The sequence below is a fragment of the Panthera uncia genome, chromosome A2 (assembly GCF_023721935.1).
Source record: "Panthera uncia isolate 11264 chromosome A2, Puncia_PCG_1.0, whole genome shotgun sequence".
Taxonomy (NCBI): Eukaryota; Metazoa; Chordata; class Mammalia; order Carnivora; family Felidae; genus Panthera; species Panthera uncia.
In genome coordinates this window covers 81578942-81603497 of record NC_064816.1, presented here as the reverse complement: position 1 = coordinate 81603497, position 24556 = coordinate 81578942, and the positions used below count along the sequence as shown (strand labels likewise).

General features: G+C 35.1%; 1 protein-coding gene across 1 annotated transcript in view; it reads left to right on the top strand.

Moving 5' to 3' along the window:
- The window catches only part of SEMA3C (semaphorin 3C), a 175999-nt gene that overhangs the window by 130044 nt on the left and 21399 nt on the right, over positions 1-24556 (top strand). Inside the window, exons 13-14 of the mRNA XM_049641352.1 lie at positions 20833-20921; positions 24076-24117. Coding sequence (XP_049497309.1) covers positions 20833-20921; positions 24076-24117 — 131 coding nt within the window. The remainder of the gene's footprint in view (positions 1-20832; positions 20922-24075; positions 24118-24556) is intronic.

Genomic DNA, 24556 nt, shown 5'->3' with positions numbered 1-24556 from the left:
GGGAGGGAGGGGAAGGGAGAAAGAAAGAAAGAAAGAAAGAAAGAAAGAAAGAAAGAAAGAAAGAAAGAATTTGAGCTTTGTCTACTCATATTTTATTTCTTACAGTTTGCATTGTCAATGTCTAGTCTAGTGTTCAGCAAACTACAACCTAGACCAAATCTGACCCACTGCATGTATGGTGCATAAGCTAAGAATGTTGTTTTACATTTTTACATGTTTGAAACAAAATAAGAAGAATATTTCATGAGCACTGAAAATGACAAAATTTGTAGATTACCACGTACATGAATAAAGTTTTATTAGAATACGGCCACAGTTATTCCTTTACATTTTGTCTGTGGCTGCTTTTGTGCTACAATGGCAGAGTTGAGTAGTTGCCACAGAGACTGTTTAGCTCACAGAGCCTAAAATATTTGTTATTTGGCCTTTTAGAGAACAAGTTTGCTGACCTTGTTTTGTCTGATAGTTGGATAATTTTAGAAAAATTAAGACTTCTTAAAGGAGCTATTTTCTAATATGTAGATATAATACAGGAATTCATAATGTTGCCCAAAATAAATATTTCTCCTTTTATCTTGAGTAAAAAATATTCTGCTGTTCTATTAAAACTTAAACTAGAAACTAAGTTTCCTTTTGTTCCCATTCATTCCTGCTGCTACTCCTCTAAAAAAGATCTCATGTTGAAAAAAATGTATCTTAAAATCACGTTTTGTTTTATTTGGTAGTATTTGTTGGTGTTTTGTAGCATCTTTGTTTTGTTGTGGTTTGTTGTTTTGTTTTGTTTTGTTTTGTGCTGTGTATTAGTTCTTAGAATTAGTGATGTGGGTATTTTTATGATCTTTACCCGCTCCCCCCCACCCCCCCACCTTTTTCTTAATCTTTAAGAAAGGCTGTAAAACAGCCGGCAAGGGCTCTTATAGGATTAACATTTCTATTTTAACTTTGCCACCTACTGCTTACATCCAGGCCATTTGTTCAAAGCTGACTATATTGCACAAGTGAAGACATTTTTGCCTGTTTTCTTTTTGGAGTTATGAAAATATCTAAATGTCTGGGTCAAGTTCAGATACATTCGATCAAATTTATATTTTTAGCACTATATATGAATCAGAATGACATGTGATTTCTGATGAAAGCACGATAGTTTCTTGTGAATGGATGTTAGTAGTTTAGGATGATTTAATGCCATTATGATTTTTAAATGTAAGGTCGATACATGTGGTGTTCTGCCAAAATTCTTATATACTGTGTACTGTTTCATGCTTCTTATTAGCTTCCGTTTCACTGGATGAGTACTAAGTTGGAATGTTGGCTCCAGCAAGTCCTTTGAAAGCGTGGAGTTTTGAAGTGCATGCCACATATGTGACTAAAGTCTTAATACGTTTGCCTTGCAGCATTACAGGATAACTACCTTCATAGGAATGAACCGGTTTTGGCAGTCCTGTCTCTTGGAATGGCACACTTAATGAACCACAGAGCCAGATATTTTGATTTTTAAAGAACTCCCTAAAATACTCCATGTAAAATTTGATAGCTAGAGCTGTGCTTTTGAGCTCAGAAATGACTCCCATCAGTTGGAAGCTGGGCACGAATGTCACTCTGAGGATAATGTCTAGACTTCCCCTTTGCTTAGGAGTGAGGAACAAATCCCTTTATAAGTCACTGGATTTTAATAACATTGTGGTTCACTGCTTTCCAAAGCAGAACCTGGAAACTTCTGAGAATTTACCAAGGATTCTACTGGGATTTTCACAGCAGGAAAAACTAATGGAACACAGAGGAATGATGGCTGAATTGACAGGAGAAGATGATAAATCGCGGTGTGATGATTGCTTGATCATGTAGAAGAGTAGCAAAAAGGGAATATGTAAAGAGAGGGAGGAAGAAAAGGAAGGTAGCCCATACAGTGATTGCTAATCCAGAAATAAATGTTCTCATTTAAATGATGCCTCCAAAAGACAGCTTCTTGAAAACATATATGGCTAATTGCTGAAAAACTTTTATTGCAAATAGCAGAATTTTTTTTTCTTCAAGACACTCTTCAAGATATATTTTTTTAAGACAGCATACAATCTCACATAGTGATTATATAAATCACTTATAGTGTTCTTAATTTGCCTGAATAACCCATTTATTTATTTAGTGTTCCACTTATTATGCAAATAAGTATACTTTTTTCTGAAATCTTTTATTACTATTATAATGATGCTAATTAAATTTATTCATAATACATACCTTTTGTTTAGAATCTCATCCAACCCTTATCACTACTCTGTGAGAAAATGTGAGAATGCAGATGCCATGGGGGGCAAGGATATTTGTCTGATTTATTCCCTGTTGTATCTTCAGTACTTAGAATAGTGCATCACTCAAAGTTGCCCCTCAGTAGATATAAATGAATGAATGAATGAGCTGTACTTATCCTCCATCATGTTTGGATGGAAGCTCAGGTGAGTTAACATCACATAGATATTTGGTGTATGATACAACTAAAGTATAAACTCTTGCTGGCTGATTTCATATCCTGAGCATTTATTCTCTTCAAGTTACTACCTCGTTTACCAACACCATTTTATATTATTTTTGTTTTACTTATGAAGTTCAGGTAATTTAACTTATTCTTTCTCATTTTACAATGAATTTAATATTTCATCCACAAATGTCAAGATGATACTATTCATGAGCTGACATGTAGCATTAGCATCAGCATTGTTTTGTTTGAGCACTTCACTCACTTTTGCCTACCCACATATTGTCACCGAGTCTTACATGTGAACAAGACACATCTTAAAAGGTGACAGAAGACTTAGAACAGACCGGAATTGTGTGTGAATTAACTCAGCTGGAATTTAAACTGTGAATCTGAATCACTTCTTGGCCTTTTGGCTAAGATGAAGCATAAACTGTGAATCTGATATCTTTTTATGTAAGTAACCATATATTTAAGAATGAAGGAGGTTATATTTTGGGGGGGGAGGAGAGGTTGCAAAAATGGAGTAGGTCTTCACCTTAATTTTTGATGTATCACTAAAATCTTTGCTCATTTCAGTTTTTTTAAGTGGGGCTTATATCTGTCTTCAGTATGTCTTACATACTCACCAAAACACATGTAGATCTCTTTGGCATGCTTCTGTTACTTAATTAAAATGGGTTGTGCATACTCAATTGATATATTTGGAGAATTTCAGAATATCACGCATGGAGACAGTGTCTCTCAGCAGGAAAGATGCTGATGGTTTGCTCTGTAACATTGACTCTTTTACCATTTAGTCACTGATGTTTTCCTAGGTGACTTGAAAACCACTACAGCCAAATCTCATCCCTGTGTGTTGCCTTCATTTAACTCTTTACTCATATATGAATGTAAGTCCATTTTCTAGCCTAAAAACGATCTAAAATCTTTCATCTGTGTGTTAAGAAGAGATAACCACACTACGTTTTTGTTTTTGATGTGCTGCCAAGTTTCTGTGAGGCAGCTTTAGCAGCTTTTGTCCCTGGGAGAAGAATTCACAGCCTTATACTCAGCATGGCCAGGCCTTCTCTATGTGATTACCCAAAGGAGGTCTATAGCTAGCTCTTAGTTGTGGGGTGGTTTCTGTAGAAAGTCAGCCTTTAAAGTTGTTGTTGTTGTTGTTGTTTATTGAACAACAAATTCAAATTTTATAGAAAATGGAAGGAAGTGTTTCATTTTAGAATATGAAGTATAGTGTAAATTGGAACAAAAAGATGTGAAACTTGATTTTCTGAGGTGAATCTGTGGTATTAAAGTCATATATGTTTTACTTAGTTGTATGCTTATTTTTCTCTTTCACTGATGTGTCAGGTAGACTAATAGCCCCCCAAAGGTTACATCGTAGTATCTGGAGTGTGTGCATATGTTACCTTATGTGGCAGAAGAGACTTTGCAGATAGGATTAATGTTTCAGACCTTGAGATGAAGAGATTTTCCTGAATTGTCTGGGTGTACTCCATCTAATCACATGACTTCACAAAAGTAGAGGACCTTTCCTGGCTATCATTAGGGGGGGAGATATGACAAAGGAAGACATGTTAGAGAGATGTGATCCTGCTGGCCTTGAAGGGGGAGGAAGGGGGTCCATGTGCCAAGGAATTTGGATGAGCCCTAGAAGCTGAAAATGCAAGAAAGTGGATTATCCTTAGACTATCCAGAGAGGCATGCAATTTTCCTGACACCTTAATGTTAGCCCAGTGAGACCCATGTTAGACTTCTTGTCTAAGGTAATAAATATATTGTTGTTTTAAGATCAGAATTGGTGCTAATTAGTTATAGCAGCAACAGGAAACTACTATAACTTGGTTTTGAATTCTAGCTTTGTTGAAAGACTACAATAAAACTATTTGAGGGGCCCCTGGGTTTCTCAGTCTGTTGAGTGTCCCACTCTTCTTGATTTCAGCTCAGGTCATGATCTCAGGGTTGTGGGATTGAGCCCCACATTGGGCTCCACGCTGAGCATGGAGCCTGCTTATGCTTCTCTCTCTCACCCCCTGCCCCTCTCCCCAATTCACTCTCTCAAATAAATAAATAAATAAATAAAATCTATTTGATGTTTCCCTTAAGAATTCCTGAAATAAAAATAATCAATCTGATGTTTTAAAACTCTGTCCAAGCCTTTGCTGATTAATGCAAAATGATAATATGTTTTGTTCTATAGCTCCTTTTCAACCAGTACAGAACAACATAGTAATACATCACAAGGATATTATTTATTCACTCATTAGAATTTATTGAGTCTATTGCATGCCAAGCCTTATGATATATAAGGAAACATAGCAATAACACTTACCTTGAAGGAGCCCGTGGCCAGTGGAGGAGACAATTCAATCCAATTCAGTAAATATTTTTGGACACCTATTATGTGGCAGGCACTCTCACAGGTGCTTGTTATGTACCAGTGAACCAAAGAGGCTAAGATCTCTGCCCTTGTGGAGCTTACATTCTACTGGAAATAAAATTAACCACAATAAACAAATTATATAACCTGTTTAAAGTTGGTCATTGCTATGAAACACACACACACACACACACACACACACACACCTGGGGAAAGGAGATTCGTGGTCCAAGTTTGTCTCATTGAGAGGTTAGAGTTGAGTAAAGACTTGAAAAAAATAAGAGAATTAGCCAAAGGAACATCTAGGGAAAGAGCACTGTAAACTCTTCATAGACAGTATTGTGTTAAGATCTATAATGTAAGGATCTGTAGAGTTCAGGAAGGAAGTGGCTGCCTGATACAAGCCTGATACATTTGAGAAAGTTTTCTATTGCTGCATATCAAATCATCACAAGATTACTGGCTTAAAACTACACACATTTGTTATTTCAGTTTTTGTAGATGAATCCTTAGCTGGACTCTCTGCTCAAGGTCTCACAAAGCTGCAAAGTGTAAGCCAGGCTGCATCACTTTCTGGAGTTCAAGGTGTCTTCCCAACTCACATGAGGTTTGAAAAAATTAAGTTCTTTAATTTTGATACAGAAATGAGGCCACACTGCCACATGGATCTTTTTATCGGTCATTCAAGTCATGGTTATTTGCTGCTTCAAAATTAACAGAGTCTGCCTTCATTTGGCCAAAATGGGGTTCCATATACTGTGGCATAGTCATGGAATTGGCATGCTATCAACTTAGCATTATTCTGTCAGTTAGAAGCAAGTCACACATTCCACCTGTACTCCGCGGGAGAGGATACACAAAGGCATGACTCCTCAGAGGTCACCTAGGAGTGGTTCAGCCACTGTCTATATACATTTTAGATAGATCACTTCGGCAATGATGTGGAGCATACCTTACAGGCAGAAAAAGAAAGCCAGTTAGGAGACTTTTGTTTAGTATAGGAAAGAAAGGATGAGAGCCTAAATTAAGACAGATGTCAGAAGTTGGAAGTTGAGAGGGATTACTGGGTTCAAGAGATATTTTGGAAGAGGTAAGGACTTTATGATAACAAATTGATTTGGGAAAGGTGGAAGGGTGAACACTGTGTTTAGAATGTTTTGTAGATTTGTAGCTTGGCAATAGGTGGAAAGAAGTCTCACTCACTGTTCAAGGGAATATAGAGTCAGCAAGCAGATTTGGAGAGTAATGAATTCCTTTTTGAATGGCACACATACACTTACTTATGACCTGGTTATGTATCAGAGACTGAGTTTATCACCTAAAATACATTATCTTAACAGAATCTCATAGTGATCCTATGAGTTAGAATCAGTATCCTCATTTTGCAGTTGTGTAAACTGAAGCTTTGAGAGGTTAAATGGCTTTCTTAGGGTGTGAAGCTATTAGGAGCAGTAATTAAATTCAAAAACATGCTTGCTCCACATTGAGTTAAACATTTGGGGGACCATCCAGATGAATAAGTCAGAGAGTGTTGTTGTAGATACACTTCAGCAGAAAGGGCTGTGCTAGAGATATAGATACCGGAGTCAATAGTGATGTAGGTGTTAGCTGAATCCATGACAATCCTTGAGGCCACCCTAGGAGACGGTGCAGATAAAAATTTAACTCTGGGGTGCTCATTGAAGGGTACGAAAATAAAGAATATTTACCAAAGAAATGGAGAAGGAGCAATTATGAAAGTAACAGAAGAGGAGGAAGTAACATCATGGTCTCCTGGATCAAAGACAGCAACAGGTGGGAAAGAAGCAGTGGTCAAGAGCATCAGATGTGGCACAGCTGTGTCTGAGTGACCTTGTAATATGCTCCTTTCCTCATTACCCTGTCTCCTTTTGTACCAGCAAGATTTGAGAGGGGGATTTCCATTCCAGTGAAAAGAATGAGATGTGAACAGGAGGAAGTAGGAGGAGGTCAACAAGGGCAAGTAAATGCTAGGTTGAGAGATGACCAAATAAAGAAGGGAAAGCTCTTCTCTGTACCCAAGCACCCAGAAACATAGGTAGATGCTCCGGGCCATGGAGCATCCAATATACACTTTAAACTCTGACAACGAATACCCAACAGCCTATCTTATGATAAAAATGGTGCAGGAAAACAAGTTAATTAGTGACCATAAAATTTATGAATCGCAGATGAGTGATTCTTTCCCCGGATGTTGGAAGGTTAAATAGAAAGAGTTGGCCCCAGTTTTGAATCTTTGCAAATTTAGTTGTTGCATACTATGTGGGATTAGTTACACCCTACAGAGAATGTACACCTGCATTATTCAAAGTAAGTTTATTTATTTTAAATTAAATTGAAATAATTATTCATTATATAATGCAATGATGATACTAAAATATGATCTATATGTTTTAGTAGTTTACAACACCCTAAAACATTAATTTTAGTGATTTCTGAGGCCCTATTTGAGCGCTCTTTAGTTGTATCACTAGGAAACTGTAATAATGCATATGTGGATGGATTATCACATAGTCTCATGCTAAATTAATTTTTTTCTAATCCTCACAGAGAAAATTAGCTTCTAGAACCAGAACAAACAAGCATATTATGTTGTAAACTATTATAAAATTTATAAATTTCATTATTTCTTATAGAATTGCTGATTTAATAAAATTGTTGGCATTAAGATTTCTCGTTCAACTTTTCTCCAGAAGACTACTTTTTAATTAACTTATCTAAATAAAAAACTCTTGAGTTTTTACACAGCAGTAATGGATATAAGTACGTGTGTGCTTACCTGTGATATTCTAGATCTATATATGGCAACATGAAATGGCAAATTAAAATTTCCAGAGATCTTCATCATAATGGCCAATTCTAATTTTGGTTGGGATTTTTCCAAAACCTTGTTAAATATAGACCAGCTTGTTAGAATAAGTATAATAAGTTATCCTTGGATGAATTCTAGACTAAGAATTAAAGAACATAACTTTGACTTCAGAGGACATAGGTTTAAATCCTGCCCTCTATTACTTGTCAGTATTATGACCTTTGCAAATTATGTAACACCTCTAAGCTTTACTTTCTTAGTTATACCTACTTTATGAACTTATTTCAAAGATTGAATGAGATGTTATGTGTAAAACCCTGAATGTACTCCCTAGATGTTAGTAAGTATTCAGCAGGTACATGTATACTTGTACCTACATAATATATATTTATTAAAAATCAATCATATATATCTAAAAATATAAATACATATAAGTATGTATGTACATACATAAATATTCTGATTCTTATCATGAATCCTGATACTGCTATTCTACTCACTAGGCATAGCAGTGAACAAAATACACAAATGCCTCTTGTTTTATCGAGTAAATATCCTTGTGGGAGGAAACAGGAAATCAGTAATGTCTGTATAATTATTTTCAGTATTACTTAAATTTGTGTACCCTATATTAGAAAAAGAGGAGAAAGAAACTGCAGATGTTGGGTGAATCGGCTGGCAGTGTAGGAGGCATTTATTTCTTTTGTCTGGAAATAATAGATAAAAATAAAACATTGATATATAAGAATAGTAAATAATGTTATGTAACAAAGAGTGGGAATAAAGAAGGAAAATTTCAGACCACAGAGCGTAAAATTGGTTATATTCTCCATAGACTTTACAAGGAAGGTTCACATAGGCTCTCTCCTTTGATCGTGCACAGCCTTGTCAGGTGTGTAAGGTCTGTCCACATTTTACAGAGAAAGTTTATCCCAATTGGAAGTGTAAAACCAGAATGGATACAGTGAATATAGAGGACACTATTGTAGGTTAGAGGATGTAGGTGTATTTTCTTTTTCAGGAGTGGTGTAGGAACCGCCATTAACTAGGCTGTTAAGAACAGTGTTTACCTACTGGTGAGATCTAACTGCGAAAAGAACCATCAGAGAGCATAGTGGCTCAGAGAGACTCAGTGGTCAGCCTGGAGGGAACAGCGCTAATTGGTTGTATCCCTTCCAGTGTAAATGCTATTAGGTGATCTCAGTAGCAGTGTCCTGAATTAGAGTAGCTCAAGTAGGTCTGCTTTTGAATATTTACATTCTACTTTATCATTTTAGTAATAACTGGAACATAATTTCAGTCTGTAGCTTTACTTAACTATAGCTTTTAAATTATTTTTCAATTGCTCAATTTTCACATGCTTATTTTTTAATGAAGTTGATGAATAAAAAAGGAAAAAAGAAAGAACAAGCCATCCTCATTTATATTTCCTATTTGAAACCAAATATGTTTTGGCCTTCAGAAGTATTTGAATAGAAAAAGGTGAGGAGGTGCCTGGGTGGCTCAGTCAGTTAAGCATCCGATTCTTGGTTTTGGCTCAGGTCATGATCTCACAGTTAGTGAGTTTGAGCCCCACATCAGGCTCTGTGCTGCCAGTGCAGAATCCCTTCTTGGGATTCTCTCTCTCCTCTCTCTCTCCCCTATTCATTCTTTGTCTCTTCTCTCTCTCTCTCTCTCCCCCCCAAAATAAAATAAACTTTAAGAAAAAAAGGTGATTGTGTATATATATTAGGTAAAATGGCTTGCAGAACCTTGGACCACACCCCATAAAGTATATAGTACTATTTCTGCATTGAGACGTAGAAATCTTGAAACCAAATGCAATAAATAAAAAAAACATAAATAGCCGGAAGTAAAAGTGCAGGTCAGGTTTTGTGATCAAATTAGTTCAAATCAGTACAGACTTTACCACCAAAGGAATTTAAAACAAAACAAAACAAAACTTTTGAAAATTAGACTTGCAGAAAAAAGATAACGGGCCTACCTTTGTAGCAATGTGGATGGAACTGGAGAGTGTGATGCTAAGTGAAATAAGCCATACAGAGAAAGACAGATACCATATGTTTTCACTCTTATGTGGATCCTGAGAAACTTAACAGAAACCCATGGGGGAGGGGAAGGAAAAAAAAAAAAAGAGGTTAGAGTGGGAGAGAGCCAAAGCATAAGAGACTGTTAAAAACTGAGAACAAACTGAGGGTTGATGGGCGGTGGGAGGGAGGGGAGGGTGGGTGATGGGTATTGAGGAGGGCACCTTTTGGGATGAGCACTGGGTGTTGTATGGAAACCAATTTGACAATAAATTTCATATATTGAAAAAAAAAGGATAGAACTGAAAAAAAAAAAAGATAACGGGCCTTCATTAAAAATGGAGTGTAATCTACTGATATAGAAGTATTATACTATAAATGCTGATTATATTTTCACTCTGTAAGGTATCACAAATGGCTCTGCTTGGCTCTTTTGGGGGGAAGGGGAGATTTTATTTTACTGGCACTTGAGATTCTAAGAAATCCTGCTTGCTTTTTTAGTAAAGATTTATTGGTTCACAAATCTGAAAAACAATGGTAGAATGGCTTTAGATGTCGTTTCACTAGGGCTCTAGCTTCTTTCTTTGGAGTTTTGGGCTCTGTTCTCCTTAGCAGGGAGCAGGAATCAGCTTTGTCCTTATGTCAACCATTGTCCTACTTACAAATGGCTGCAGAAGTTTGCAAAGATATTTGCAACTCAATCAGCTCTGATAGAAAGAAGGTCATATCTGGTTCTCTTTGTTCTTCCTGTAAACCCAAGTTCCCATTTTGTATTATTTCCCTTTTGACTAAAACACATTCTTCAGCATCTCTTCACAAGTGCAGGAGATCTGCAGGCAACAGCTTTTCCCAGATTTTATTTATCGAAAGAATGATTGAGTTCATCTTCATTTTTAAAGAATATTTTCACTGGATATAGAATTCTGCGTTAACTTTTTTTTTTCACCATTTAAAAAAGTCATCCCATTATCTTCTGGCCTCCATTATTTCTAATAAAATGTCATCAATAACGATATCCCTTGTTCTCATGACATGATGTCTTTCTTCTGTTTTTCTTTTTTTTCCTCCAAGTTTTTTTCTATAGCTTTTGGTGTCAACAGTTTAAATATAATGTGCCTAGGGGAGGCTCTATTCAACTTGGGCTGTATTCAGCTTTAGTCTCACTGCATTTCTAGATGTACAACATAATATTTTTCATCAAATTTGGAAAGTTTTCAGCCATTATTTCTTCACATATTTTTCCAATCTCTCCCTACTGTCTGTTCAGAGCTCTAATTGTACTTATATTAGAAGGTTTAATAATGTCACATATGCCCAAAAGACTGTTCACTTTATTCACTCATTTTTTTCTGTGTTCTTGCAAGTGGATAATTTCTATTGATATGGCTTCAAGTCATTGACTCTTCCTTCCTTTTTTTTTTTAAGTTTATTTATTTTGAGAGAGAGAGCGCAAGTAGGGGAGGGGCAGAGAGGGGGACACAGTATCTGAAGCAGGCTCTGTTTTGACAGCACAGAGCCTCATGTGGATCTCAAACTCAAGAACCATGAGATCATGACCTGAGCTAAAGTTAGATGCTTAACCCACTGAACCACCCAGGTGCCCCTCTTTATTCTTTCAACTCCAGTCTGCTACTAAGTCTATGGAGTTAGACTATAAATTTAGCAAATGACACCTGGATTTGCTAAGTTTGCTAAGTTTAACACCTGGATAATTTTAATTTCTTTTTCTTCTTGCCTATTGACCACACATTTCTCCCCTAAACACACACACTCTCTCTCTTTCTTTCTCTCTCTATCTCCATGTATAATGATTCTCATTGTTGTTGAATACTGGACATTACAGGTAATATTTTGGCCTTAGGTTCTGTCTTCAGGGGAAAAGTATTAATTCTTGTTCTGGCAGACAGTCAGCTAGAATGGGTTTAGACTTGTTTTACTGTTTGTTAACTATCTTGTGCTCAAGGTAAGTCACTCTAATTTAGCAGGGCTCAAATTCCAAACCATCTCCCTTATATGTCTTATCAGGTCTTGGTTACAAGTTTTGTTCGGATAGCTCTAAACTTAGGTCTTACTCTAAAATGTGGCACTTACTCTCATAGGCTCAGGCTTTTCATGTTAGTTGGATGCCAGCAGTTTTAAGAAGGTGTTAGTGAAATCTGTGCACTCTCGTAGGGCCAGAGCTCCCACTTCACCTAGGATTGCTCCTCCCAGAATTCCTGAAACTATAGTTTATCGTTGTCTGCATAGCAGCTGCAAACTGTTAAGCCCTGGGAGGTCCTATCCTGCAAACATATATCCTAGGTATCAGCAAAAAAATCATAGGGAATTTCAACATGGACTTCTGGAACCCCATTTCTGCACAGCTTTGTCTGTCTGATACCACATACCACAGAATTACTTTGCTTCTGTTGCCCCAATTTCTTACATCCTGCCACCTCTTCTCAGTGGGACCACCATGCACTACTACCTGGACAGCAGCTCTTTGAATCTCTGTTGGGAGATTTTTCCTAGGCAGAAAGTGAGGTGATGATGATTATCTTGTGAAGATTATCTTGTGAGTTTTTCTTCTTTTAGTCATGTGCTATCTACTATCCATTACTTAGAAAGAATTACCTCATTTAGTTTGTCAGTTTCATAGTTGTTTACTGCAGGAAGGCTATTCCAGTATCGGTTACTTCATCATGGCCAGCTGCCATATTGCCCTCCAGAAAGATGTTTTGGAATGTATTTCTACCAAGCGTTTGAAACAGCTATTTTCTTATATCCATGCCAACCCTAGGTTTTATCATTATTTTAAGATTTGCAGATTAAGTGGGTATTTTTATAATTTCATATATACAAACTTTAAAAAATATATGTACTTTTTCATATATATACTTTATATACAAATCACATATATCTTCATAATTATATAATATAATTTTCAAAATGTCTGAAACTTTTTATTATAATTTGCTTGGAGACTCTCCCAAAGTATTTTAGTACACTCCAATTCAGTAATTAATTTTATTTATTAGTAGAAAATATGTTTTTAAGCTAAACTGAAGCAGAAAGAAAATTAAAAATTAACATATGTATAAAAAACTAATTTAGTAGTCTCTTTTTTTGACAAATACAACTGCCAAGAAACAAAATAGCGTACAAGGAATTGTACTGTTCATATTCTGTGATTTGCAAATGTTTGAGCAGATATGCATTTCTTCTGTAAAGTTTGTTTAAAATTAACACTTCTAAAAATTATAATAAGTCTGTGATCTGACATAGAAAACAACACCCAAATTTTCTAGGAGACTCCCTAGGTGATTTTGAGTGAGATCGTTTGAACACCACATTTTGAGAAACTATTTTTTCAACAGAATATGGTCTCTAAACCTGAATGGTAGTTTCTTAGGAGTGAGATGACATTAATGGTGTCAGCAAATACACTTGAAAGTCACTGAATTCTGTATTTTCTTTACACTGCAGAAAAATATTTTAACAGTTCTGAAAGGTTCTTCAGCAAACAGCAAAGAAACCTCTTTAACTTAGGTTAACCCAGTACTATCCAAATTTACTTTACCCTACAAACTTTTTACACTATTGCACTTTAGGAGATGCTGAATAGATAAGCATTTGTTGATACTGCCTTTCCAAGGGCCTCCCCTCAAATAGAGACACTAAGATGCCTTTGATGACCCAGTGGGATTCTAACTGCCCTAAGGACTGTTGCTGAAGGTTGTCAATATCACAGCACTTAAATTACCTTTTCACATTGGGTGTGAAAAGCTCTGCTAAGTGTGAGAAATTGTGCTAAATGACCTAGTTCAGAAATTTCTTTTCTTTTTCCCTTTTTCTTTTCTTTTCTTTTCTTTTCTTTCTTTTCTTTTGGTAAGAGGAGAACATTCATGAATAGAATTGCCACTTTTTAAAAGTATATTTGATAAAACCATTAAAAGAATGTAGCAGTTTGATAACCTAACAGAAAAAAATCTATTATGAATACATATTCTAACTAACATGAAAGAAATCAACCAACTGGTAAGATCTAATTATAGAAACTTACAAGGTAGGATGTCTAGTCATTTGTCCCTCATTTATATATAAAGCTTTCATTTGTCACACACAATTATTGCAGGTTTGGGGGAGCTTCAGTTGTTTCTTTATTTTAATAAACAAATGCTTCAAAAATTATGATAAAGGAAGAATTGCCATTTAACAAATATACTGATTTTATCTTTTATAATACTAATTTTAATAGTAAATACTACCACTGATTTACTTGCAATAATTGGCTCTGAAATCATATGTAGGGCTGCTTGGGTCGACATCTAGAGGCACCACGGTGAATATAGAGGAAAAAGAAGAAAGTCTTGAGTATATGCCTTCGGAATTTGTGTGTTTCTTAACTAAATTGAATAAGGCCACTCCTTAGCAGGTACATTAATTACCAAAACCTAGAATCAGATTGGCTACACAATTTGCAGAGCCTGGTGTAAATTGAAGAATCAGAGTCACTTGTTTAAAATTATTAAGAAGTTCAAGGAGGTGACAGCAAAGCATTAAACCAAGTATGGGTCTCTGACTGCAAGACTTTGAGGGACTGAACAGGTCTTACAGCCAGGAAGCCAGCCCTGACTAGATTATTTTGACAGATTAGCAATTGGGGGAAGGGGTCTGACTAGATCTGATTAAGGAGGCAGTGTTCTCCCAGATCCCCAGGTGACCAGTGGCAAGCAGACAGTTTGGCACGGCCATTTCCAGTGAAACACCCTCAGGATTATATTTTAAATGAGACTCTGTTGATACATAGACAAAGGACCATTCAAATGACCTGCTGGGTGATGAGCTATGTTTGATCACTTGTTTGAGACAGACAACGTTTACTGTGCTATAAATGCAAGCTGTTCTTTTGTCTGCAGACAGTGGAAAGGTTTAGGAATAATATTGCTATGATTCCTTGTATTAGAAAGAAAAAAAAATCCTAGATGGTATAAAATGTATATATAGCAGGAAAGAAGCTTGTCTGGGGAATTTTCTTTAAGGATTCAGTGAAACAAAAGAAAATTAAAATTACTAATGTGGATTGGTGAGTCTACTATGTTATCTTTGTATATAGGTTTGTATCATGCAAATCACTTAATAAAACTTGTCCTGCTTGATTCACATCACAATGCTTCAATATATTCAAGGTATGACTATTATCTGTATCTCACAGATGAGAAAATTGGGGCTTAGAAAAAAAAATGTTGACTCCAATAATGTCAAAAATTTAGTAAGTGATTGAACTATAAATAAAAAATGACTGGTACTTATTGAGGGCATACTATGATCATGCTAAGCAATTTCTGTGTATTATTCATTTAGTTTTTATTAGTCAGAACTCTTTTAACTGAAAGTGACCTTATATCTTTCTTAATCTAGTTTAAAACATTAATGTGTTGTATGTGTGTTTGTGTCTGTGTGCGTGTGTATGTTCAACTGAGAAGTGCAGAAGGCAACCGCAGACATAACTGAATTTGTGCTTAAATGATGTTTTCTGGAATTTATTTCACCCTCTTTCAATTCTACTTTCCTCTGTATTGTTCATTCTCACATGGAGTCCCTGCATGTGGTCAGAAGGATGGCCCTGCTCCTCCAGATTTACAAGTCTTTAATAGCCCTGATCTCACAAAGAAGGAGGCTCACAAATCTCTAATTCCCAGGGAAGGCTGGGCCCTGACTTGTTTCTGTGCCCACTCCTTCATGAATCACCAGGGTAAAGGAATACTCTTATTGGACAGGCCTAAGTCATGGCATCTCCCTGGAGCTGGACGAGAGATACACACACCATTCCTTAACTGTATAGATTGAGAATGAGAGACGTGTTTTCAAAAGATGTTTCAGGGTGTTATTATCAAAAGAAAGGGAAGTGATTGAGGGTAGGCCTTAGATATCCATTACAAAGGTATAATTATTATTTATATTTACACACAAGCAAACTGAGGCTTAAGGGAAAAAGTATACTCGGCTTCACTGTAAATGTATGATAGGTATGGAGCTTACCCCAAGGAAATAAAAGCAATACCTCAAATTCTATAAAACAATAGAAAGGATTTATGTTTTGAGTATATTCAAGGAATGCCATTCTCACTACCCTCAGAAAGCAGACATTTGATAACTATATTATCATCTTCAAACTAAAAGGTACAGAGATGGCTTTATGTAGACATAAGTAATTGGAAGTTTTATGGATATTCTGGAATGTGTATCTTTCAATGACTAACATTTTAATGGGAACACACTTACTACTTAAAAAACCATAAATTCTAGACCATAAACTGTTGAGTGCTCTGCCTATTTATTTTTGCATCCATACTGGATATGACACCTGACACGCTGAAGGCACTCAGTAATTTTGTGTTAAATCAGTGAGTGAAAATGGGTGGCGGATAACCCAAGTCAACTTAGTTATTGACCTCAAAAGTGTTTTCTATATGGGAAACTGAAGGATTTGTATGTCTTGAAAAAAAAAGCTATAGACATCTACCATGACTGCATTTTGAGAGTAACTATCCCATTAACATGGGTCTACTTAGGGAGTAGCCATTGGCAATTACCTGTGTATTGGCTCTTCTCTGGTGTCAAAACTGAATGAAAGGATACTTAAGCATTGACAACTGATCGGTCTCTAAATACTAGTATATGTTGTGCCTTAGTCGAGATTAAATTGGACCAAATTAGACGTATGTCTTCAGAATCTGAACTAGAGACAGTGGGAATCAGGCAGTTTGTAATGAAGGCAGAAATATAAAGATATCCAGAGTAGAACCTTGAAAATAGTGTAGAGTTAGGATACTTTTTCCCCTGGCCGCAAGTACTAGAGATCTTGACCAATCACCTAAGTTGTTGATCAACTACTAGAACTGTGTGTGTGTGTGTGTGTGTGTGTGCGTGTGTGCGCGTGTGTGCGTGTGTGCATTTAATGTTTATTTTGAGAGAGAGAGCATGAACAGGGGAGAGGCAGAGAGAGAGGGAGACACAATCCTAGGCAGGCTCAGTGCTGTCAGCACAGAGCCCCATGTGGGGCTCCACCACATGATCTGTGAGATCATGACCTTCAAAAATCAAGAGTCAGATACTTAACTGACTGAGTCATCCAGGTGTCCCTACTGCTGTGTCTTTTAAATAGTCCAGTTTCAGTGAGGTGTGGCATTTGGTAAAATAACTACATAATCAGGTAAAATTCTGAGCACCACATTTTAAATAGGATAATGCCAATTGCACAGTGCCCAGAGAAAGACAAGCAATAAGATTTGGATTTGAATTTGGATAAGTATACCAGAAGTGAGTGCTCATGCTTAGACCAGAAGAAGAAATTATAAAGATAAATGTGGAGGGATGTAAAAAAGAGATTGAATGCATTCTTGGTAGCCATAGAATAAAGGCTAATCAATAAAAGAAACAGAGCAGTAGATTTAACTGAAGAAGAAAATTTTCAACCTTTTGCTAACTTGTGAAAGATGATCTTGGACAATAAAATTCTACTGATAAGATATTATAGATTAGATTTCATTAGATAGAGATTCTTCAATGTAAGGAATGCATTGTCCAAATTTATGGACAATTTTCTTTCTTTTTTTTTTTTTTAGAAAGCTAAACTAATTATTAGAGGTGGACTTAGCATAAAATTTAGAGTTCCTCTTTGTAATTGTTTGGGGGAAGACACAAACAACTCTTTTTGTATTTTTATATTATTTTAAATAAAAGAAGCTTTCCCAAATTACATAACTTTAAGGTCTCATGAAACCTAAATTAATAATGATGATTAATAACACCACAAAGATTTAAAGCTATTCTATTCATATTTGAATCCACACATTTGAATGACTATTCTAACTTATGAACATAAAACTTTAATATATGGAATTCTAGTAAGAACCGATATATTCATTTGTGATGTACTGATGAAAGTTGAACCAGTGTAATGAAGAACGTGCAGAAATACTAGCTCATAAGTACCAGTACATGCCTAAAGGTGGAAAAGTAAAGGAACTAAAATGGATATTTATTTTCTTCAATGTCAGACTTAAATAATATATTTTTATCATAGAGCCAGACACATCGTGGGCATCCAATAAATATGTGTTTCTCTCTGGGGATCTTGCATTTCGATGATTTTGTTTGAACTTGATTTTCAAATACAAATGTTACCAATTTTTGAATTTGCTTATTTTTTTGCAAGAATTTCAGACAAGTTGACAGTCAGTTTTATTTGTTAGAAAAATATATTTTTATCTTAATGGCCTTAAAATAAAAGGGAATCTACTCATCATTACCAGCACAACAAAAAAATAACTAAAATAGAAAGACAAGCAATAAATAAAAGTGATGCTCTAGCTTTTATTGCAAAGGAGTCAAAAGCATGTATTGCTTTATCTTTTTATTAAACCATTTTTATAGCCGCTCTTTGGGTAATATTTTATAAATGGCATGAATAAAGTGTGTGCGTATTTGTTGTGGATCCTTTCAAAAGTAATGACGATTTGTGTGAAATATGGCTCACATAGTAAGTTAAAACGTTACGTTAAAAACAGGAGCCAGTTGTCTCATTTGAGAATACTTAATTCTTTTCAGAGCTGATAGTTTTATCTTTGGGAATCCCTGTAATCAAGATTCTTTTTCATGAAGTTTTATTTGAGAGTATGGTTACACAGTTTCTGCTCTGTCTCTGCTCAAGAAAGAGGTCATTGCTGTCGTGAAGAATGGCTACAAGCTGCAGCAAGGAACCATAAACCTCTGCTGTGACCTCTTTAAAAAAAAAAGAAAAGAAAAGAAAATATAATGCCTATGATAACATGATTTAAAACAAAGATGGTTTTACACTCTCATTCCTCATACACGCACATACACGTGCTCACACACAATACTACACAAATCCTGACCTAGCTGTTACAATTTCAAAGTTTTTATTTTAGGGTTTTTGGTACATCCTATTCCCTTAGAAGTTTCCAAGGCTCTTGGTGATGAATTGTTAATAGAAACTGGGAAACACCTGCAACCATACTCATCCATTTTAATTGTGACCTGTCTCTGCACAGCATCGCCCAATGTTTTTCACTTCAAATTTATACACACATTTACCGATCTTCCAAGAAAAATAGTACCAATTGCTATCAAGTTTAGAGTTTGGAACTTCTAAAATCAGGTGCTCATACTTTGTATCCTCACAGGGCACAGGGATTGGTCTGGCAAAATCTCTAGGTCTTGTTCTTCAGTACAAACATTTTTATTATAATTAATAGGTTTTAATTTTTTAGTTGGTAACATTTTATTTAAAATTTTTTAAATCTTTATTTACTTCTGAGACAGAGCATGAGTGGGGGAGGGGCAGAGAGAGAGAGGGAGACACAGAATCAGAAGCAGGCTCCAGGCTCTGAGCTATCAGCACAGAACCCGACGCAGGGCTCAAACTCACAAACCGTGAGATCATGGCCTGAGCCAAAGTCAGTCACTCAACCCACTGAGCCACCCAGGCGCCCCTTAGTTGGTAACATTTTAAAGTAGAGTTTATTTTTTATAAGAATTGTTTGAGGGGCACCTGGCTGGCTCAGTCAGTAGAGCATTTGACTCTTGATCTTGGGGTCATGAGTTTGAGCCCCACGTTGAGTGTAGAGATTACTTTTCAAAAAGTAAGAATTATTTTGAATCTTTCAATTTAGGTTGATAAGATAGAAACTATCAATGTGAAATGTGATCTTTTATGTCAGAGATACTCTTGCCTGTGGAATACAGACCACTTTGAGATGTGAGATTTGGGAATTAGGGATTCATCACTAAATGATTAAAGTCCTGTACAACTCAATTTAAATGAACTCTTACTGACATTTCTCAACGGAATTTTTAAATATTCCAGTATCTGTTGACCATAATATATCTTTACAAATTATACACCCACAGTTACATGTTCATACTTAAAACTAATGACTTGAAGTTTATGATACAGCTCATTAATTATTGTAATATTGTAATATTTTGTATTGTATTGTAATATTTTAATATTTTGGTGAGGAAATACATTTTTACTATATCATTCATTCACAAATTTGCTTTAACCCCACATTGCCGAATCTCAACTAATTTCTTTTAAACCTAAAATGTATGTGATTGGTAGAGTGGCAAAATTATATGTCTATAAAATGCTTATGTGACATATGAAACTATTTAACTAAGAATATTGGCATAAATAACATTTTTTGTATGTATTACATTTATTTGGGTGTCACTCAAATAAATTGAGTGACAATTTATTGAGTGACAAATAAATGAGATTGGGGCAATCTCATTGGAAACATGAGTAATTTTTTTTTTTTGCTTCAGTTTATTTGGACCATGTAATTTCATATTTTCCCCTGAATTTTAAGAATATCCAAAAAATTCTCTCAAATGTGTGTGTATGTGTGTGAAAACAGTAGAATTATTCTGTAAATACGTGTCCACATCTGATATGATAACACATTTATGTTTCTGCTTTGAAAATTATTTTGAATTGCGAGTTAAACATTTTATTGTGTCTGAAATCTCTCATGGCCACAGATCAAATGTAAATTTCTAGTGCTAGTGCTTATAGTACAATTATAAAAATTCGTTTGTGAATTCATCTTTTTTCTCAGATAATCAAATCATTATGTATCAGTGTTAATGAAAACCTGGGAGTGTGACTTTATGACGTTGGTTTGAAGGTTTAACTAATATTCTTAAGGGCCAAACTTACAATAATGTATTAATATTTAAAGAATACACACTTGGTTCAGAAACAGAACTTTTGAGTTTATAAGACATTCAGACATTCTCTTCTTTCATAGTTCTGACTGCACCAAATAGGTACAAAATATAAGATGTTCTTATTAGTTCAGTCTGAATTATATATTACCTCAATTTAAACATACGAAGTTTGAAAAAAAATAAAATAAAATAAACATGAAATTTGGAATAAAATTAGAATGTGGCAAATGGTAATAGTTGAATATACATGGTATTTTCTTGATGACTAATTAATTACATAAATAATATTCTAAATTCTAAGCCAGTGGGTTTGTGTTTAAATGTCTTTCTTTCCTACATCGCATTGAGGTTTTTTTTTTTTTTTCTTTTTTCTTTGATTCAGACCGAGGCACTGTGCAGAAGGTGGTGGTTCTCCCTGCTAATAGCTCTTCCAGGGGTGAGCTCATTCTGGAGGAGTTAGAAGTCTTTAAGGTTTGAACATCTCTTTTGTTAATCTCGGAACATGCGTGATGGATGGAACTATTTCATCTTAGGGCCACTTGGGAGGAAAAAATACTTGATAAAAGATCAAATAAATGTCATAAATTTTTGAGGGTAGGAAACGCTAGATAAAGTGAGAAATATAGAGCAAATATTTTACTGAAGTGTTTTTTTTATGCATTAGAAGTTATCTTAACATTAAAAGATTAGTTTTTTTCAGCGATTATCACGACTCCAAGAATTTTGGTCATCATTATTTTTATAAATGGGCTTTTGTGGTCAAGGTCTAAAAGATTTGCCGTGAAAGGGCTTTTATCATTTGCTTCACAAGCCGCTGAAACTTAAATGCTTTACATTATTGATTGTTAGATAAACTTTCTCATAATTTTTTATCCAGGAATTTTAAGAAAAACTACTTTGCTTTCTCTTGTTTTATTGCTTTCAATTCAGATGTCACTCTGGTTACATAAAACAAATGTTGTCTCTTTACCACTCAAAACTCATGTTCTGCTGAACTTGAGATTTCATTATTGTTCTCTTTGTTCTTAAATGTGGGCTTAAAAAAAAAGACAGAAAGAAAAACAGTATACAGCAACAATAAAAAGGCACACAGAAGGAAGTTCATTCCTGAAAGACATAACCTGCTCAGAAAAAGGTGCCTGTTCTTTATGTATCTGTGTTCCCGGAGAGCAGATTTGTGGTGTTCTGCACACCCTTCCTTCCTTAAGATGAAAGTCATTGAAGTTCGAGTGGTTTATCTGATAAATACTTGGAAAAATGGATGAAACACAGCCAGAGGATCTGTTAGGACTACGAAGATACTTTGCCATGGAATCAATCCTATTGCAGACTACTATTTCCAAATTAATCAATTAAGGAAAAAAAAAAAAAGCCCATGGATATCAAAAGACCAGAGTCAGCCTTTATTTTTTTTTAATATTTATTTATTTTTGAGACAGAGAGAGACAGAGCATGAACGGGGGAGGGTCAGAGAGAGGGAGACACAGAATCCGAAGCAGGTTCCAGGCTCTGAGCTGTAAGCACAGAGCCCGATGCGGGGCTCGAACTCACGGACTGTGAGATCATGGCCTGAGCTGAAGTCGGACACTCAACCGACTGAGCCACCCAGGCGCCCCCAGAGTCAGCCTTTAACAGTAAAATTAGCACTGTAGGACTCCCAGGAGCAGGCTATTGCTGGGTCAGTAAGTTGCTTTGCTTAGTTGAGCAGACTCAGAATATATTAACTTATTAATATATGGGAACATATATTACTGAATTTATAAGCATGTAAGTGATCAAGATGCATTTTTTTGGGTTATGCTAATAAATTTTAAATTTAAAGAAAAACATTTTTTTAAATAATCAAATGAAATCTGAGGAACTCTGGCAATTTTTCCAGAATGTTATTAAATTTACAATTTTTAATGCTAGACTCACTTTGGCATAAGGTTCTTCATAATTAGCGCATTAATGTTGTGCTTACCAAATGTTAACTATGTACCTTCAAGTGCTTTTTCTATGCCTTGCTTGATAAAAGAATTGATCATTTCACTAGATTAACCAAAATTGCATTATAGATAAAATATGTTTTCCTCATTCGATTCAATAAGGACAACTTGGCTTGGCCAAAATAGCAAAGTACTTTATTCTGGAATTTTCCTGAAGATAGAAAAAATTATTATTATTGCAGAGCTTCATTTTTAATTCTGAAATATCAGTTTTTAATAAGCAGAAAACTTTAACTAAGTGAGTTTGACACAAACCCAAACATATAAGTTATGGAAAGCTCTTAAAGAAATGTGAGTCATTCTGATCATGTGCTAACTACTTATGGTCTGTTATATAAGTTATGCTGGTGTTATTATCATGAAGAATAAACTCTCAGCGGAAAAATAGAGTCAGTCAAGACTAAAAAATGTTGAGCTTTCTTATGGAACCCTATGCCAGTGATTGATATGGCTAAACAGAGACACAGTTACCAAATACAAGTTACTTACTGTCTTCCACATGGTATTTGTGTCATATTTTCTGATGTGAGGTAAAAATAACTGGGTGTGTATGATATAGTGTGATTAGCACGTGAGGAAATAATGCATTTGAACTGAAACAAATTCCTTAGCTAAGTGTCACCCTGATATATTGCAGAAAACACAATGTAACTTTTAAAAACCAGACCCTTTGTTTATTTTATAGAGTGCAGAACCATAATTTCTTCTTTTAATCCTCTGTCCAGAATATTTCCTGAAAATACATCCAGCTTCCTCAAACTTAACTTATATAAATTGCAATATGGTTTGTATGTGTGTGTGTGTGTTTCTATGCAATGATCAAAACCTGTGGCAAGTGAATGTTTAGATATATTACCATTTTCTCTTTTGAACATGTGTAAGAACATATACCTCTAGAAACGAAATAATTGTAGGTACAGTTAATTTTGAGTGCTTTCTCTCACTGGAGCTATTCAAATGAAACTTCACAGATATTTATCAGGTTATCGCAAGTCTAATTTTGAAAGGAAGTATATTTTGTTTAAGAATAAAGTTTATGAATAGAGTGACTTTCAAAAAGGATTACTATTTCAGAAAATTCTTAGGTACTTTCACTAATTCACATTTATCAAGAGGACATTTTCTAACAATATTTCTTTGTTTGCAACAGAAGAATTAATAAGCATGATTCATTCTAATACATCCTTCCAAAGCAACCTCTGGCAGGTGCAAGGTAGTATCTTATGCAGATAGTGCCTCTGCTGTGGAGGAATAACATGGGGTACCATTCCACAGCATCTTACCCACCCCATTCAAGCCTAAGTTTTATTCATTGGGTTCAATATTCCAAGATGTAATTTTTTCAATTCTTTCAAATTTCTCAAATTTTTATTCCTTTTCTAATGACTGTGTTGATCATGTGTTATAATTGCTACTTTTTTTTTAGTTTAAACATAGATATGTGTCACAACCCATCTTTATCACCAGCAAAGGAAATGTAGTTTATAGACAAGTGTTGCTAAACTTTGAAAGTATACATGCATATATAGAGAAATGATGATTTCTTGAATTTTAAAAGAAAGGAGAACATTTTTAATGTAAATATTTTTAAAGAATTATTTTAACAGCTGACCCCCCTTTTTTTTTTTAATTTTCAGAATCATGCTCCTATAACAACACTGAAAATTTCATCCAAAAAGGTAAAAACAACCCCGTTTTTATTTTATTTGCATGTTATAAACCTTTACTATGATGAAAAATATATTCTGTAAAATATTAATTTTAGTATTAGAAAAATAACTAATACCATTTACAGGATACCACAGAATCACCTTTAATTTTGGTACATCATTTACAAGCCATTAATGGAAGACAAAATAGGTCTATTTTGTATAAAAGCCCATCAGAGGAGAACATATAAATATACACAGCAAGATATTCCAACATTTTGTATATCCTATATTCTCAAATATTACAGTGTGTGAAGCCAACCAAAATAAAAGTAATCTTTTTGTAGGAAGAACTCGGCATAATGTTTGGGCTACTATAACATCACAGACATTCTCAGGGGCTTGGAATGAGTAATCAATCCTCTTTTGAGTCACTGCTGCTATCACATGTTTGAAATGTGCAATGCAT